The 16,026-nt window shown below is 43.6% G+C and overlaps 1 protein-coding gene across 3 annotated transcripts in view; it reads left to right on the plus strand.

The window, feature by feature from the left end:
- Nucleotides 1-14,505, plus strand: part of SLC22A16 (solute carrier family 22 member 16) — a 30,224-nt gene extending 15,719 nt beyond the window's left edge. For 2 of the 3 annotated variants that reach the window (XM_081530607.1, XM_081530608.1), the window contains 4 exons: nucleotides 2,168-2,295; nucleotides 4,430-4,539; nucleotides 5,883-5,982; nucleotides 14,136-14,505. In XM_081530607.1, the coding sequence (XP_081386733.1) occupies nucleotides 2,168-2,295; nucleotides 4,430-4,539; nucleotides 5,883-5,982; nucleotides 14,136-14,233 (436 nt within the window). In that variant the 3' untranslated portion in view covers nucleotides 14,234-14,505. The remainder of the gene's footprint in view (nucleotides 1-2,167; nucleotides 2,296-4,429; nucleotides 4,540-5,882; nucleotides 5,983-14,135) is intronic. The other variant, XM_081530609.1, reaches the window with a different exon arrangement.
- The last annotated feature ends 1,521 nt before the right edge of the window (nucleotides 14,506-16,026 follow it).

Raw genomic sequence — 16,026 nt, forward strand, 5'->3', positions numbered from 1 at the left:
TGGTGGGCTACAGTCTATGGGGTTGCAAAGAGTCAGAGAAGACTGAAGCAACTGAGCACGTACATAGTCTCTACTGCCTTTGATTTTTTCATATCGTGACCCTTGCCAGTAGCCCTCTGCTTGTCAAGCGCTTCTAGTCAGTACTTTTGTGCTGTGCAAATTTTGAACAAGTTTTCAGCTCCTGAGATGGTCTGAGATTGGTGGGGATTTCAGCTCAGGTTTTGTGTTACTTGCAGGTGATGAATACTACAGTAGTCTCAGGACATACCTTTGGGGTTATATGGAGATAGGATCAGAATGGGGTCTGAGTGGTTAAAAGTGAAGAAAATAATGGCACATTGTCCTAATCCCAGAAGGGTTTGTTGGTTGCACCATTTCTAACCCAAATATAGTCAAGTCAAAAATTTAGACGTGGCATCTCTACAACAACTCAAGAAGAATCAAGGTGGAATATACTTGAAAAGGTCTCTTCAGCTTTCCCAGTAGCTGTGCAGCTTTGTTAGGTTCCAGGAATTCAGCTGGTGGCCTTGCACACAGTGCTGGAGAGAGGAGAGCCCTGAGTCAGATGTGGAGGGAATCAGACATGAGGGAGGGAGATGGCAGGAAAGGCTTGGCTCCCAAAGACCCGTCCCTGAGCTGTCACTTACTCATTTGGCTCAAGTCATTTAGTGTTGGGAATGATTGAAGGCGGGAGGAGAAGGGGATGACAGAGGATGAGATGGTTGGATGGCATCACCGACTCAACAGACATGAGTTTGAGTAGGCTCCGGGAGTTGGTGATGGACAGGGAAGCCTGGCGTGCTGCAGTCCATGGGGTCACAAAGAGTCGGACACGACTGAGTGACTGAACTAAACTGACTGATTCAGTGTTAGTTGGAAAGTGGAGGCGATAATCCAGGCCTATTCCCAGGAGGTTGTTTTGAGAATCATTGTTTTATTTGATCTTGAAAAGTCCTTTTTTAAAAAAAAGTAGAGTAATAGATGAACCTACTGCTTTGGTCCAGAGGCACTAGATCTTACAGCAGGGTCTGTGAAGGGGAGGCATTTTCTCTGGAGTTGTTTATTTTTCATGTTAATGAAGAGAAGGGAGACCCATCTCTCCAGCAGGGCTCGGAATGTTATTTTTGTCTTTGCTCAGCCTTTTTTTTTTTTTCTGAGCAGCTGCAGCAGAGTTTAATTTCTGATGTACTACTAAGAATGTTAACTCAGGAAATATGTATCTACCTGCAGTGATATGTTCCCAAAGCCACAGAAGACATGTAGACCCAGACCTGCCAGTCCAGGTGCTAATAGCATTCTGTAGTTACACAGGCAAGTGCACACCAGTCCTCAAAGGCAGTGGTGGGTCGTGTCCTGAGGTTAGGCAAGCTGCAGAGGGTCGAAAGAAGAGACCTTTGAATTACGTGGACACTCTAGGCTGATAAGCAGTGACAGTTTCTCAGAGGCTACTGGGTTTGCTCAGTTTTGCTGAGAAATCTTCTTGCTTGCTCCCTGTTGCGTTCTGGGTGATAGATGTAAAGCTTTTTGGTTCTGGATCTAAGATTCAAACTTCGGTTCTTCAATGGAAGGGCTTTTAAGTCAGTTCTGGACTTTCTTTTTTTGTTGAGGGGGAGTAAAAGGAGATCCAAGACAAGGTCCTTGTTCGGTGGGGGATTCATATTAGCTTTATTTTTAGGTTTAAAATCCATCGAACAGTTATCATTACTTTATGTACCTAGCTGCCCTGAATTTTCTACCTTAATTTCTAAGTTTGAAGTTACTGATACAAACATTTCCCCGTACTTCTGTCAAGCAGAAGAAGCCGAAGATCAGAAAAGATCAGTGTTGTCTATTGATTTACATATTTGTTCACTTCACTGGCCTGCCCTCCAGGGACTGTGCTGTGTCCTGGGAGCTTCCCGCCTCGTTGGGGATAAGATTCTGAGGAGAGATGATAAATGCTAAGCAGATTATGTGAGCATTAGTGCACATCACAGCAAACATCCTCCCCACTCTAGTGAGTTTAAAAGTCGTGTGCCTTGCTGCCTCTTAGGCAGTTGTTAGATAGTTCTTAGAAGTCCCTGAGATCAGAGAGAGGGCTGACCATTCCTTTGGGTTGGAAGGCAGGGTCCCCCTGTTCAGTTGGATGCTCTGGCTTATAGAGATGCGTCATTTTGCTCCATGACAGGTGTAGTGGAAATTCCTGCCTATGTCTTTATATGCTTCGGGATGGACCATTTGGGGAGAAGAAACATTCTGATTTTCTCCCTTCTGTCAAGCGCAGTGACCAATGGTGTGATTATGGTGATCCCCAAGGTGAGTTCTTTTATGTTTTACTTAGGGAATGGTTAGTTATACTGTGACAGTTTGACGGGGACATTTTCAGCTTATGAATACGAAGATGATGAAATAATACATAGGTATAAATTATATACATAATATTTTTAATGTTTTCTTTAAAAATATCATTCCTTCTCTGTTATAATAAATAGTATAAAATTTAAAGGAAAAAGAAATGTGGGAGGTGGAGGCGAAGCCCAAATCCCACTTCTCAGAGATGGGCAGTGTTATATTCTGTAAACTTGGTAATCTTCAATGAGGAGAGTAGATTGCGCTTTCCAGTGAGTATCATCATCTTAAACTTCTATTCATTCATGAAAGATCTATCCAGCACCTAGTATGTGCCAGGGTCTTTTCTAGGTACCGAAGACGTGCAGTAAGTCAAGTTTCTCTGAGTAAAATGAAGAAAAACAAAATTGAATGAGGGATGGCGAGTGACTGTGTTTGGAGGGGGAACGCACGTGTGTGCTGTTATTTTATCTAAGGTGGTCGAGGATGGTGTGCCTCTCAGAGAGTGTGACGTTTGATCAGAAGTCTGTAGGAGCGAGGGAGTCATGGGGACAGATGAAAGGTACTATGAGTCTTATGTTCAGAATTGTTCCAATTTAAACAGTCTTGTTTTTCACTGTGGTAGGTTAGTAGTTTCCAGTTTCTACTGTGCATGTATTTGTATTTCCCAAGGGTCTTGTTTCTAAGAATGCAATTTCTTAGTGAGAAATAGTGCCATAAACTACTGAAATGACTTCCTCATTCCTGTATTTTGGCAAACTCTTTGGCCTAGAATACCTCTTGCACCCAGAAGAACTCTTCCTTTTTTCACCCCAAATGTTACTAGAACCTGTATTTTCATTCTCAATATAGAAAATATGGTCACCATAACAAACTTTAAAATAATTTATATTTTATGTATGTATAATTATAGTGACTATGTAATTATAAAGCAATAGTATCTCAACATTTAGATCAAGGCATTTTAAGTTTTGTATATTGTTTGAAATCTAATTTAAGCTAACCAGTGACTTCCTTTTATGCTTCACTTAATTATCAGTGAATAATTGGTGAATCAAATGTGTTATGGATTGAAATTTCCAGGTGATTGATACATGCAACTGATTCACATTAGTTAAAATTACTTAAAACTTGGAGGTCTCTGCCACTTTGAGGGAGCTTCATCCATACCTTTTTTGCATGTGTTTTTAAGTAGCTTGCAGTTATATTAGTTGAGTTGATGGCAACTGTCTTTGAGCCAGTGAGGATTTAGGGGAATCGTAGAACCTTTCATCTCTACGGTGGTTAAGCCCCAGCAGTAACCAAAAGACCGGAAAGTGGCTGATGGGCATTTCTAGAAATAGAGTACTAACCCTTAATCACAAAAATTTCCCCTCTAATAAAACTTCCCTCCAAACGGTAGTGTCAACACAATACAATTTTTCTGTGTTCCATTAATTCATTCAACAAACATTGAATGCAAAGTAATTAAGGTGATAAGTGACACTGGCTGCCTTAATACAGGCACTCTCAAATCTCAGTGACTTCACATCATAGACATTTATTTCTTGCTCACAGAAAGTTTGATGTGACTGTACCTCGCTGGTGGGTGTAGGGGTGGTGAAGGGGGTGTTTGGCTCCCTGGAGTCACTCAGGGACGCAGGTTGACAGAGGTGCTGCCACCCCTAATGCATGAACTCCAAGGTCACCTGGGTCTCAACACCCAGCTGACAGACAGGGGAGGAGAGAAAAGATGGACTGTGAGAAGTCTCTGAGAACTACTTCAGGAAGTGGAATATGTCAAGGATGACAGCAGAAACTATCTGGGAGGGTCTTATTCCACAGTGTCTCTTCCCAAATCACTTTTCTTAATTGGTAATTTGAAATCTCTGAGGCAGAGGAGGCACAGTGAAGCTTTTCTCTAAATTTCATAAAGAAGGAAAGCTTTTGCACACCATGAGCAGAATTTACAAAATAGATTCAAACAAAAATGAAACTTACTGTTCTGAAAGACACTGGAGGATTACAAAGTTTTAAGTAATAATTTTAAGGATTTTCTCTTTTTAAAAATATTATTTGATGACAAAATGATGGTCTATTTTGCCAATATATACATTTTCAGGATTACCATTTTTGGTTAGTGGTGGCATCTATGGCTGGAAAATTTTTCATAGGGGCAGCGTTTGGCCTTATATACCTTTATACAGCGGAGCTGTATCCAACCATTGTAAGGTAAGAGTTACTTATTTTTGTGTTGTTTTCTTATTATCTTTCACTTATGTGTCATTTCCTTAAGTTTAGTCTTTAAGTATAAATGCCTTCTTTTTGTAGAAGTATGGGAACTCCAAGATGTGGGAAGATTACATGATGATGCTAATTCTGAATCAGAGGCTTTGTCTATATGTCATTAGCAAGGATATTACAGAATTTGTTTTGAAATAATGGTGTATTGTCCTAAAACCATTTTAAATCTCAAATACAATTGACTTACACCGACTCAGGGCTAATGTTCTAAGGATGTGTCTCTTGATGTCCTGATGTCAGTTGTGTTAAGGCTGCCATAGCAAAACACCACAGATTGAGGGCTTCAAACAACAGGAGTGTGTTTTCTCATGGTTGTGAAGACTAGAAGACTGAGATTAAGGAATTTGGCATGTTTGGTTTCTCCTGGGGCCTCTCTCCTAGGCTTAATAAGAGATACTCATGTTGAAGGGCTTCCCAGGTGACTCAGACGGTAAAGAAACTGCCTGCAATATGGGAGACCTAGGTTTGATCCCTGGGTAGGGAAAATCCCCTGGAGGAGGGCCTGGCAACTCACTCCAGTATTCTTGCCTGAAGAATCCCCATGGACAGAGGTGCCTGGTGGGCTATAGTCCATAGGGTCGCAAAGAGTCGGATATGACTGAGTGACTAAGCACAGCACACTCATGTTGGAAGCACATTCTTTGCTTCTTACTAGAGATTCTATAAGGTTTCTATAAATAGGTTTTAAAGGAAAGTATATTAAGATATTGCTTGACTTTAGAAAATTGAAATCGAGTGATACATAGATATAAATCTTTTGGTTTCCCAAATTCCCACTTCCTATTCTAAATAAACTTCAGCTGTAGAAGACTGATGTTAACCTCAATGTTAGACTGAATGAGTATAGTAAGAGTTTCATCTGCGTAGCTGATGAAGACCGGTTTACCTTTCTTTTGTCTTGAATTATCTCCGTGTTTGTAGATACTGATATTTCACAGAATGGGAATATAAATCATGAACATGTGTGCTCAGGCGCTCAGTCGTGTCTGACTCTGTGACCTCATGGACTGTAGCCTGCCAGGCTCCTCTGTCCATGGGATTTTCCAGGCAAGGATACTGGAGTGGGTCGCCATTTCATCCTCCAGGGGAAATCATGAACAATTCTTGAAAAATTAAAGTTAATTTCCACGTATATTAAGATGATAAGTTTTATTATTTATTCTCTGTGGGGAGGGTGGACAGGGATCTGGGCAGCTGTCCCCTCACTGTCTGTATCACATGTCCCTTGTCTTCTGTTCCTGCTGCTGTCTTAATTCTCTCCGTGTTTCCAGGTCGCTGGCCGTGGGGAGTGGCAGCACTGTGGGCCGTGTGGGAAGCATCATGGCCCCGTTGTGCATTTATCTCTCCAGCGTTTGGATCTTCATGCCACAGGTGTTCATCAATTTATAGAACTTGACTGAGATAGCGGTGAGGCAGAGCAGCTGACTGCCTTCTATATTTTTATTTATTAGGCTCCAACTTCTAATTTGGTTTGGGGATGTCTAGCATTCTTGTTAACAGCTCATCAGTTGTTAAGTAGGGTGGTGGTGGTTGTTTCTCTTGTTTGTTGATTGCCTTTCCCCCTCTCCCCACTGTAAGCTGTTAATTGCAACTTGGTCAGCTCAAGTAGGGCCTCTCCTCAGCACATCGCGAAGCCAGGAGCTCTGGTTTGTGGTCTCTGAGCCTGTGCTCCTCTGTCGGGATCCTCCAGCTGCCTCCCACCCCCAGCCTTTGTGATGTCTGATCAAGGCCAGTTCTGGAGGCTGCTGCTCCTGGAAGAATCTGGTGGTGTCTGGTGGAGAGGTGTAGGGGTCTGTGGTTTGCAGCTTCTCTGCAACTTGAGGGGCTCTTCATGGATGGGGCTGCCTGTGTGCCTGCTCCTGGCATTGGCAGTGTGAGCTGTTCACCTGCTCATGAAGCCGGAGGGCGCTTCTGCTCAGTTTGCAGATTTCCTCCTGGCCCAGCTGTGAGTTTGGGAAGGCATACAGAGCACTGTTACACATCTGGGGCAGGAGGAAGATGGGTGATGGGAGGTGGGGGCAGGAAGGTGGGGGCGGTGGGGCATGTGGGGGTGACGGGAGGTGCTGCAGTGACTCACGGGGGAGCCCCGGGGGGTGCTGGTCCTCCCCCTCCTCCTCCAGGCTCCCTTTCTGGAACTTCCTGCTTGGAGCTCTCTCGAGGCTGTTCGCTCTGTCTCCTCTTTCTTTTTCTGATCGCCTCACTCTCCAAGAGCCATCCTGGCTGTCTTTCCCAATCGCTGTGTGGATAACTGCTCTTGAGTGCTGACTTCGCTTCCAAGCTGCAGACTCACTAGCCCTGTGGATATCCTCCCTGGGCATCTTACAACTTCACCATTTCCCAAACCCAGCTGGCTTATGTTCCCTCCTCCTTCTGCCTCCACCGTGGAGTGGGAGTCCTTGGCCTCCCACATAACACTCGAGCTCCAGCTTTTATCCGCCCCCCCAACTCCTCCCAATCCACAACACCAAATCCTCCTCACTCAAAACCTCCCTATTCACCTGCTTCCAGCCCAGCTGCTCATCACTGCCTGCCTCCCAGGTTCCCTCCCCTCACTCTACCCCCACCGCTACCCCAGCCCCACCCCATCAGAGTAGTTTGCTGAACCCACAGCTCCAGTCCAGCGGCCCCTCACCTTCAGAACAATCCCCAGCCCTGCCTGATCCTCATGTCCTTTCCAGATGGACCCCTCCCCATCTTCCCTAGTTTGTTGCTTCACACACTTCCTCCGCCTCTCCACACCTACCCTGCCCCACCTCCTCTGCTGGAACATCCCTTCTGCAGAGAATGCTTCTTGCCCACCTCCCCCATGTTTGCATGTACCTTTATTTTTTCTTAAGAGAAAGAGACCCCTTTTCCACAGACTTTCAGTAACCATACAAGTTAAAACCAGGACAACTGATGGGGCTAATTGACTAAACCAGGACCCCTTCCTGTGGAGGAGGGAGGGACAGGCTTCTGGGGTGCAAGCAGTGTTTTCTTGTGGGTGATCAAGACCATGATATGTTTGCTTTATAATTATTTCTTTTCTTTTCAAACTTTACATTTTTGTATTAGGATATGGCCAATTAACAATGCTGTGGTAGTTTCAGGTGAACAGCGAAGGGACTCAGCCATACATATATGTGTATCCAGTCTCTCCCAAAACCCCCTCCCATCCAGGCTGCCTCATAACATTGAGCAGAGTTCCATGTGCCGTACAATAGGTCCTTTCTGGTTATCCATTTTAAATATAGCAATGTGTACTATAATTATTTCTTAAACTGTACATTTGTTTTTATGCATTTAAAACTTATATTTTATGGTAGATAGGTAGATAGATATAGACCTTTTTTTTTTCCTTTTAAAGAGGTAAATCCAAGAACCGTTAGGACCCAGACTGCCTCAGAAGCTGGCACTGCATCTGGGTCAGAACGGTGAAGGGCTCCCAGAACTGGAAGATGCATTTTGGCTGCGATTTCTCTCCAGTACTCCTATGAGGCCCCTTTCACAGCATCTTCCCAGGCTTGGCAGAGAGCAGTTCTTCTGGATGATGGTGTCCTGGAGTTTTAGTGGCTGTAACTTACACAGCTAGGGAGCTGAGACCAGAACTGGGCCCACTTACCTCGTTCCCAGTTTGTCCTCCTGTGCTGACTCTGCCGGATGACTAGTGGGGGCCGAATGCACTAGGGCTGTAGATGAGGCAGCCCCCGTGTATTGATAGCTTTTAAGACATGAAGCAAACCCCACTTCTTCAAGAAGGCCACCCAGACCCAGTGACCCAATCTCTGTCTTTCCCAGGTCTGCATAGCATTTCATGTGTACCCTTTCCACAGCCTGCTGTGGCAGTCTGGCTGTAACATTTGCACATATGTCTTTGTCTCCCAGTTAAACCATTGAACTCTTGCAGGACAGGGCATTTTGTGTCACCACAATTGGGTCCAGCAAAGCATTTCTCTTACTTTATGTGCCATTCATGTTATAATTTATAATATTTAATATTTTAAATCAGATACACTGGCTTTCATAATTTAGTTTTGCCCTAAGCAACAATAACAGTGAAATCATGGGTGTTAAACTAGTTACCCCACTCCAGTACTCTTGCCTGGAGAATCCCATGGACGGAGGGGCCTGGTAGGCTGCAGTCCATGGGGTCGCACAGAGTCAGACACGACTGAAGAAACTTAGCAGCAGCAGCAGCAGCATACTAGTTACATGGAGAAGGAAATGGCAACTCACTCCAGTATTCTTGCCTGGGAAATCCCATGGACAGGGAAGTCTGGTGGGCTACAGTCCGTGGGGTCGCAAAGTCAGATATGACTGAGCGACTAACACCCATGCCTACTAGTTATATGTCTTATACACTAGCAAAATCCTACAAGTAATAAATTGTTTGAGATGACCTTAAAAAAAAAAAAAAATCACTCTGCACCCACAGGTGGTATGCATCTGCTCTTTGGGAATCATTGGTTCAACATGGTCCTCTCATGTCCCAGCAACAGGCACCTAGTCAAATGTGCTTAATTGGGGGAGTTGGGTCTGGCCGATACAGGAAAAGGTTTTTTAGAGCTCATTACTCTTTTTTAGGGCATGGACTTTTCCAGAAGCATCTCCTTTGTGCTAGCACTTTATGTTCCTCATTGATAGAAGATGAAAATGGAAAAGATGTTTTTAAAAAATAAGCCAAGACACATAGCAGATACATAAATCTATAAAAACAAACTGCTATGAAGTTACTAAAACCAAATAAAGATTTTTTTTTTAAGGACATCCATAAAGATCCATTACAGACTATAAAGTTAAAAGGGATTTTTAATTTTATTTAACAGCTACTCTAATAGTGCTTGTTATATGACAAGCTCTTTTTTACTTGCTTTATGAAAAGCAGTCTTCATAGAATAGTGTTTTTGTTCAGTTGCTCAGTCATATCTGACTCTTTGGGACCTCATGGACTGCAGTACACCAGGCTTCCCTGTCCTTTACTGCCTCTTGAAGTTTGCTCAAACACATGTCCATTGAGTCAGTGATGCCATCCAACCATCTCAACCTCTGTAGCCCACTTCTTCCCTCGCCCTCAAGCTTTCCCAGCATCTGGGTCTTTTCCATTCATAGAATGTAAGGGCTGTTTTTGCTGTCACTATTCAAATGACATGTTCTGTGCTGTGCTTAGTCTCTTAGTCATGTCTGACTCTTTTTGACCCCATGGACTGTAGCCTGCTAGGCTCCTCTGTCTATGGGGATTCTCCAGGCAAGAATACTGGAGTGGGTTGCCATGCCCACCTCCAAGGGATCTTCCCAACCCAGGGATCGAACCCATGTCTCATACATTGAGGTGGATTCTTTACGGTCTGAGCCACCAGGAAAGCCTTAAAATGACATACTTGGGTTCAAATCCAAATGCCATGCCTTTTTCGTAGGTTAAACAAACAGTCCTAAAGGGGATGCAGAGAAACAAGTTATTCCACCTTGACCCTCATCCGCCTTCCCCAGGACCACCTCTGTCATCAGGGTCTTGTGTGTATTTGCAAAAATATTCTGTGAATGTGTTTCCTTTGGATGTAGCAGATGTTGCCTGTTACTTTTAATGAGTAAAAATATAAATTATTAAATTTCTCATTAAGCTTTTTTGTGGATGTCAAACTGCCCAGGGAGCCAGTATTTTCCCTTTGAGGAATAGACATGATCATCTAGAAGATAAGTTTATATTTTCTCTTCCCAAAAGAAGCACCTGAGCATCATTCCTTCTGTTGCTTTTATTTTCAACGATTATTTTTAAGTAATCCAGGGAAAGAAGTGGACACCTAATTCACATAATCTTTGTATTCGTGAACTCATTTGGCAGAGGTTGAGTGTTGATTTTGAATTAGGCTTTCCGCTAGGTGATAAGGAGCAGGGATGAAAGAGATAGCATTAGTCCTGAAAGATATCCAGACTTGTGTGGAAGGCAGAGGTCCCAGAGAAGAGGGCTGGGGTAGGGAAATGCTGGGATTTTGGGGTTGCGGGAGAGGGCTACCGAGCCCAGCTAGGGCCAGAGGAGAAGTTTCCTGCAGGAGGGGCCTTTCATCTGTGTCTGGAGGGGCTGGTGAGAGTCAGCCAGGTGGAAGAGGAGATAAGGGAATTCCATGCAGAGGCAACAGAAAGGCAAAAACTTAGAGGGGGAAAGAAACATGGTCAGTTTGGGTCTGGGTGCAAGCATTGCTACTAACACCCAGGGTGGGTTGTGGGCATCAGGAGGTAAGGGTGAAAGGATACAGGGATCTCAAAGGAGGTCAGAATATCAGACTAAAGGCAGGTTGGAAAGGACAGGATGGAAAAGTCTTACCCCCTAGACCCGTGACAAGTTGGGTATGGTGGAAGGTTGTTCTCAGGGCTGTAGGGGACTCTAGGAGGGGGAACAAGGCTAAGGTGGGGAGGAATGGTGCACTTGAATTGAGGATGAGGAGTGGGAGGTGCCTGCTTGATGGCGGGGGAGGGGGCAGCAGGGTGGGGGAATAGGTGGGAGGCTTGTGCCTTTACAGGTCTGGAACTCCAAGGACAGCCCCCATGGTAGGGGGCACGGGGTACAGACTTGAGAGTCAACTTATGAAGGGTGAGGAAAAAGGGAGGGAGACTGAAGAGCAGACCCCTGGAAACAGTGGCATTTAGCGCCTGATGGGAAGAGGGGTTCAGGGCGGAAACCAAGGGGCAGCAGCGTGGGAGGTAGGGAGGTGACCAGGACCCCAAAGGAGGAGGGGAGGCGAGGAAGGCAGAACAGGACAGTGGCTAAGAAAAGCAGAACGGGCAAACAGCTGTCAGGTTTGGCAGCTAGGAATCTGTGGCCTGGGAAGAGCGATGTCCGTGGGTATTGGGTGAGGGCCATGCTGCTGGGGGCGGGGGAAGCGGGGGTGGGCAGGATGGGAGGAGAAGCAGGGACTGCTGTGGAGAAGATGGGTGGGGGCTGCAGTGGATGTGGGCTGAGGCTGAGTCTCTTGCTTGTTTCAAAAGATAGAGAGTAGTAATGACAGCTACCATTTATTGACTCCTCAGCTGTTACTGTTTTAAGTGCCTAAATGTGTTATTTAATTTAATCCTTTCACCAGTCCTTTGGGGACAGGTAGTATTATTATTTCCATTTTACAGATAAGGAAACTGAGGAGCAGAAAAATTCAGTCACCTGCCCAGGGCCACACAGGTAGCAAGTACACCTTCCCAGGCAGAGTGGGTACAGAGATTGTAAGAGGCTCAAGAAATTTATTTTTACTGAGGGAAACTAGCCAGTGGAAAGGAAAAGATCAAAAGTTTGTGAGAAAGAAAGGAGATCTATTGATGGGGGAAGATCCTACCCCCACCCACACCCCTCCACCACCCACCCCCAGGAGAAGGTGAGAGGGGACTAAGGCTCCTCCTTGCCAGGGGGAGGGAGAGGTGGGGTGGAGGGGGTTGTTGGGGTGCCTGTGTGGGGGTAGCGAGGGCTGGCCAAGGGCGTAGGGGACCTGCTTGGAGTGAAAGGAGAGATGCAAGATTCTGAGTTTGTTCAATGCCTGACTATTCTCACTACTCACTACTACACTTGCTCCTTGGAAGAAAAGTTATGACCAACCTAGACAGCATATTGAAAAGCAGAGACATTACTTTGCCAACAAATGTCCATCTAGTCAAAGCTATGGTTTTTCCAGTAGTCATGTATGGATGTGAGAGTTGGACTATAAAGAAAGCTGAGCGCTGAAGAATTGATGCTTTTGAACTGTGGTGTTGGAGAAGACTCTTGAGAGTCCCTTGGACTGCAAGGAGATCCAACCAGTCCATCCTAAAGGAGATCAGTCCTGGGTGTTCATTGGAAGGACTGATGTTGAAGCTGAAACTCCAATACTTTGGTCACCTGATGCAAAGAACTGACTCATTGGAAAAGACCCTGATGCTGGGAAAGATTGAAGGTGGGAGGAGAAGGGGATGACAGAGGATGAGATGGTTGGATGGCATCACCAACTCAATGGACATGAGTTTGAGTAAACTCCAGTAGTTGGTGATGATAGAGAGACCTGGCATGCTGCAGTCCACGGGGTTGCAAAGAGTCGGACACGACTGAGCGACTGAACTGAACTGAACTGAATTGATTCTCACTACCAAGTTAAAAAAGAAAATCCAATTTTGTCTTGAATTGTCCATTTGATTCTATTTATTGTTTAGACTTGTTCAGTGTTTTTCAGAACCTGACAGAGGGCTCTCTTGGGATTTCTACATCCTTTGCAATATCACTTTAAATTCTGTTACTGTTTCTTGGCTTACTCATGCATTTCCGGAATTAGGTTATCAGTATTTTGCAAAACAAGTCAAGAACTGTCTTCCCAGGTCACATCTGTAGCTGATGTGGCCTCATGTCATGTCTCAGTTTGTGCTGTATCTCAGAGACTATAAAAGCACCAAATATGCAGATTTATCAGAAAGCCCATGCCTTAATTTATTTTTATGGGCTCTTCTCAGTACTTTTTGCTAAAGGAGTTTAAGTTATGTAAAGACAAAGTTTTTACAGACTATATCCAAATTTAGTTCTAAAACCCACCCATATCTTCATAGTGATCAACAGAGAAGAGATATGCAGACTTTAGTTTTTAATGTGATTTGCATTTTTGAAAGCAAACACCTTGGTGGCAGTCTAAAAGGTTGCCTTTCATGTGTCAAAACCTGGAAGGTAAAGAAATAGTGAATTTTTATAGAAAATTACTTGGAAACTGTCATTCCCCCCACACAAAGTAGCAGCTAGTTTCCATTGCCTCTGTTTTATTTCCCCCTAAATGCTACAGATTTTGGTTCACTGACCAAATGAACATGCATGCATTTATTCAGTCCCCACCATTTACTGAATGCTGATAGCATGTCCATTATTGGGGGCAGGAGCACGGTTGACTAAGACAGTCCCTGACCATCAAGTCCAAATCCAAGATGCTGGGCTCGCCCATGAGACTCTGGAGCCTGGCAAGACAGGGCAGGGAGTTTTTTTTTTTCCCTCAGCGTAGCTCCTAGGACTGTGCCTACACGAGTAATAATGCAGGCAGTAACTGGGATTTATTGAGTAGGTGTTCCACGTGGTTGATGAATGATCAAATTAAGCTTAGTCAACGAATTGAAAGTAACCAAAAAGGTCTTGCTGCTGCTGCTGCTGCTAAGTCTCTTCAGTTGTGTCCGACTCTGTGCGACCCCATAGACGGCAGCCCACCAGGCTCCCCCGTCCCTGGGATTCTCCAGGCAAGAACACTGGAGTGGGTTGCCATTTCCTTCTCCAATACATGAAAGTGAAAAGTGAAAGTGAAGTCGCTCAGTTGTGTCCGACTCTTAGCAACTCCATGGACTGCAGCCTTCAAGGCTCCTCCATCCATGGGATTTGCCAGGCAAAAGTACTGGAGTGGGGTGCCATTGCCTTCTCCAAAAAGGTCTTACTGAGAAGCAAAAACGACAGCTGTTATGTCAATTTCAATTTTATTGCCCTCTGAACAAGGTTCAGAAATGATTATTCTCTGAAGGGTACATTTCTTTCTCGATGTGTCACTTTTGTTTTTTTTGCTTCCTTCTAGTTGCTTTCTGGGACTATGGCCTTGGTGAGTGGAGTTCTAACATTCTTGCTTCCGGAAACCCTCAGGAGGCCTCTGACAACTACTTGGGAGGAGACTGAAAAAGAGAGCAATTCAGGCAAATTACTTTCCACAACCAGTAATACTGTGTTAGAAAATATCGCAGTGGAGAACGCTGAGGATTCTAGTCTTAATAAATAAACGTGCCAGAAGTGCTGTCCAGCACCCAAAATATTGTTTAATGCTTTTGTATTAGAGGAACATTATTCTCATCTCCTGCATGTCATGTATATGTGTCTTTTTTAATTTTTTGTAAGAAAGTTTTGAAACAGTTGTTTTGTAAAAGTAGAAGAAATAAAACGCAAGAGGAGAATTCTTTTTATTACACTGCTTTCTTATTGCCACAAAATATTTTTCGGTGTTTGTTCTTCTGTGTCACTAATTCTTGCAGGACTGAGGGGCTGCTACACAGCTCCATTCAGTATTGGGGCTCCCTCCCCCCAACACCTGGATTGTTGACTGGGAGGAGGGGGCATGTGAGAGTATGTTTCTTTTGACAAAGCCACTCGCCAATTCTATTTATGATATTCCTTCCTCTCTTAGGAGAATCATAGCTCTAAATTCAAGTCTTATTAAAAAATGCTCCATCAAAAACACTTGTCTAACTATAAAAACTATAGTTATCTTGCTTGCCAGCACCCTGACGGCTTGAATGTACAGACAAATGTACTTATGTTTGGTCTACTTAAGGGACTCACACTTGGTAGGGGCCAGGAGTGAGTTTTCTTGTCTGAATTTCCTATTTTTCCTAAATTTACTAAATTTTCTCCATACATCTCATTCCTTGTGCATAGAAACTGGCATTTTGGTGTTGCAAAAGTATTGCAAATTTTTAAACTTTGCAGATCATCTAGGAAATTGACATCTGGATGTGTTCCCAATATAAAATAATTTTTAAGTATTATTACCTTTTAAAAATAATTTATAGAAAGGTTTTACTTTCTTTTAAAGTAATAAATTTTGTTTCCTCCACTTCACTAATATTTTGCAAAAATAGTTTAAGAGCCTAAACATTTCGACTGCAGAAATATGACATATGATATTATTTGTTATAGGAGTATGCATTCCATATAAGTTGCACATAGGTTTTGGGTATTTTCTTTACTTGGGTTTCATCAGAATTTCATTATTTTTTTTCTTTGCTCTTGAAATTTAGCTGTTGGATACATCTTATGTCCAGTATATTAAAATTAAGGAAGCATTAGTGTTATCTGTAGAGGCAAGTGAAAGAAAGATTAAGACAATTGTAGAGATACTGTAGTTTAAAAAAAGGGATTTGACTTGAGTTATTTAGACTTTTTATATTAATTCAGTTCCCTGGATAATCACTCAATTCTTCACTTGGCCTTTCTGCTTGTAAAACAAAAAATAAAACCAAAAACTTTTTTCCTTTTGTAAAAGAAAAGAAAAAACAAATAGGAGGATATGAGGAGAAAGGAGCAAGACACTTTTTAAAATCCTTTTTGTCATCTTATTTTGTCTCCCTTTCTTTTATTCCTTCAAACTCAGCCTGTTCTACTGTCATTTAGATTTTTCATTTTAGTTAATATTTGATATTTTCTTGACTTTCTTTTTATGTTCTGGGTTAGCTTGCTATGTAAAGTATGGCAGACAAGGTGATTTAAACAATGGGAACTTATTTCTCCCAGTTTTCGAGGTTGGAACTCCAAGGTTAAGGTGTTGGCAAGGTAGATTTTGCTCTGAGGCTTCTTCTCTTGGCTTGTAGGCAGCCACCATCTTGCTGTGTGCTCCTATGACCTCTTTGGCTCATGCAGGGAAGAGAGACAGAAGGTGGTGGGGGAGAGAGAGAGAGCGAGCGAGAACGAGCGAGAGA

Source organism: Giraffa tippelskirchi, chromosome 9, assembly GCF_054371585.1.
Source record: "Giraffa tippelskirchi isolate mGirTip1 chromosome 9, T2T-mGirTip1v1.2.pri, whole genome shotgun sequence".
NCBI classification, from domain to species: domain Eukaryota; kingdom Metazoa; phylum Chordata; class Mammalia; order Artiodactyla; family Giraffidae; genus Giraffa; species Giraffa tippelskirchi.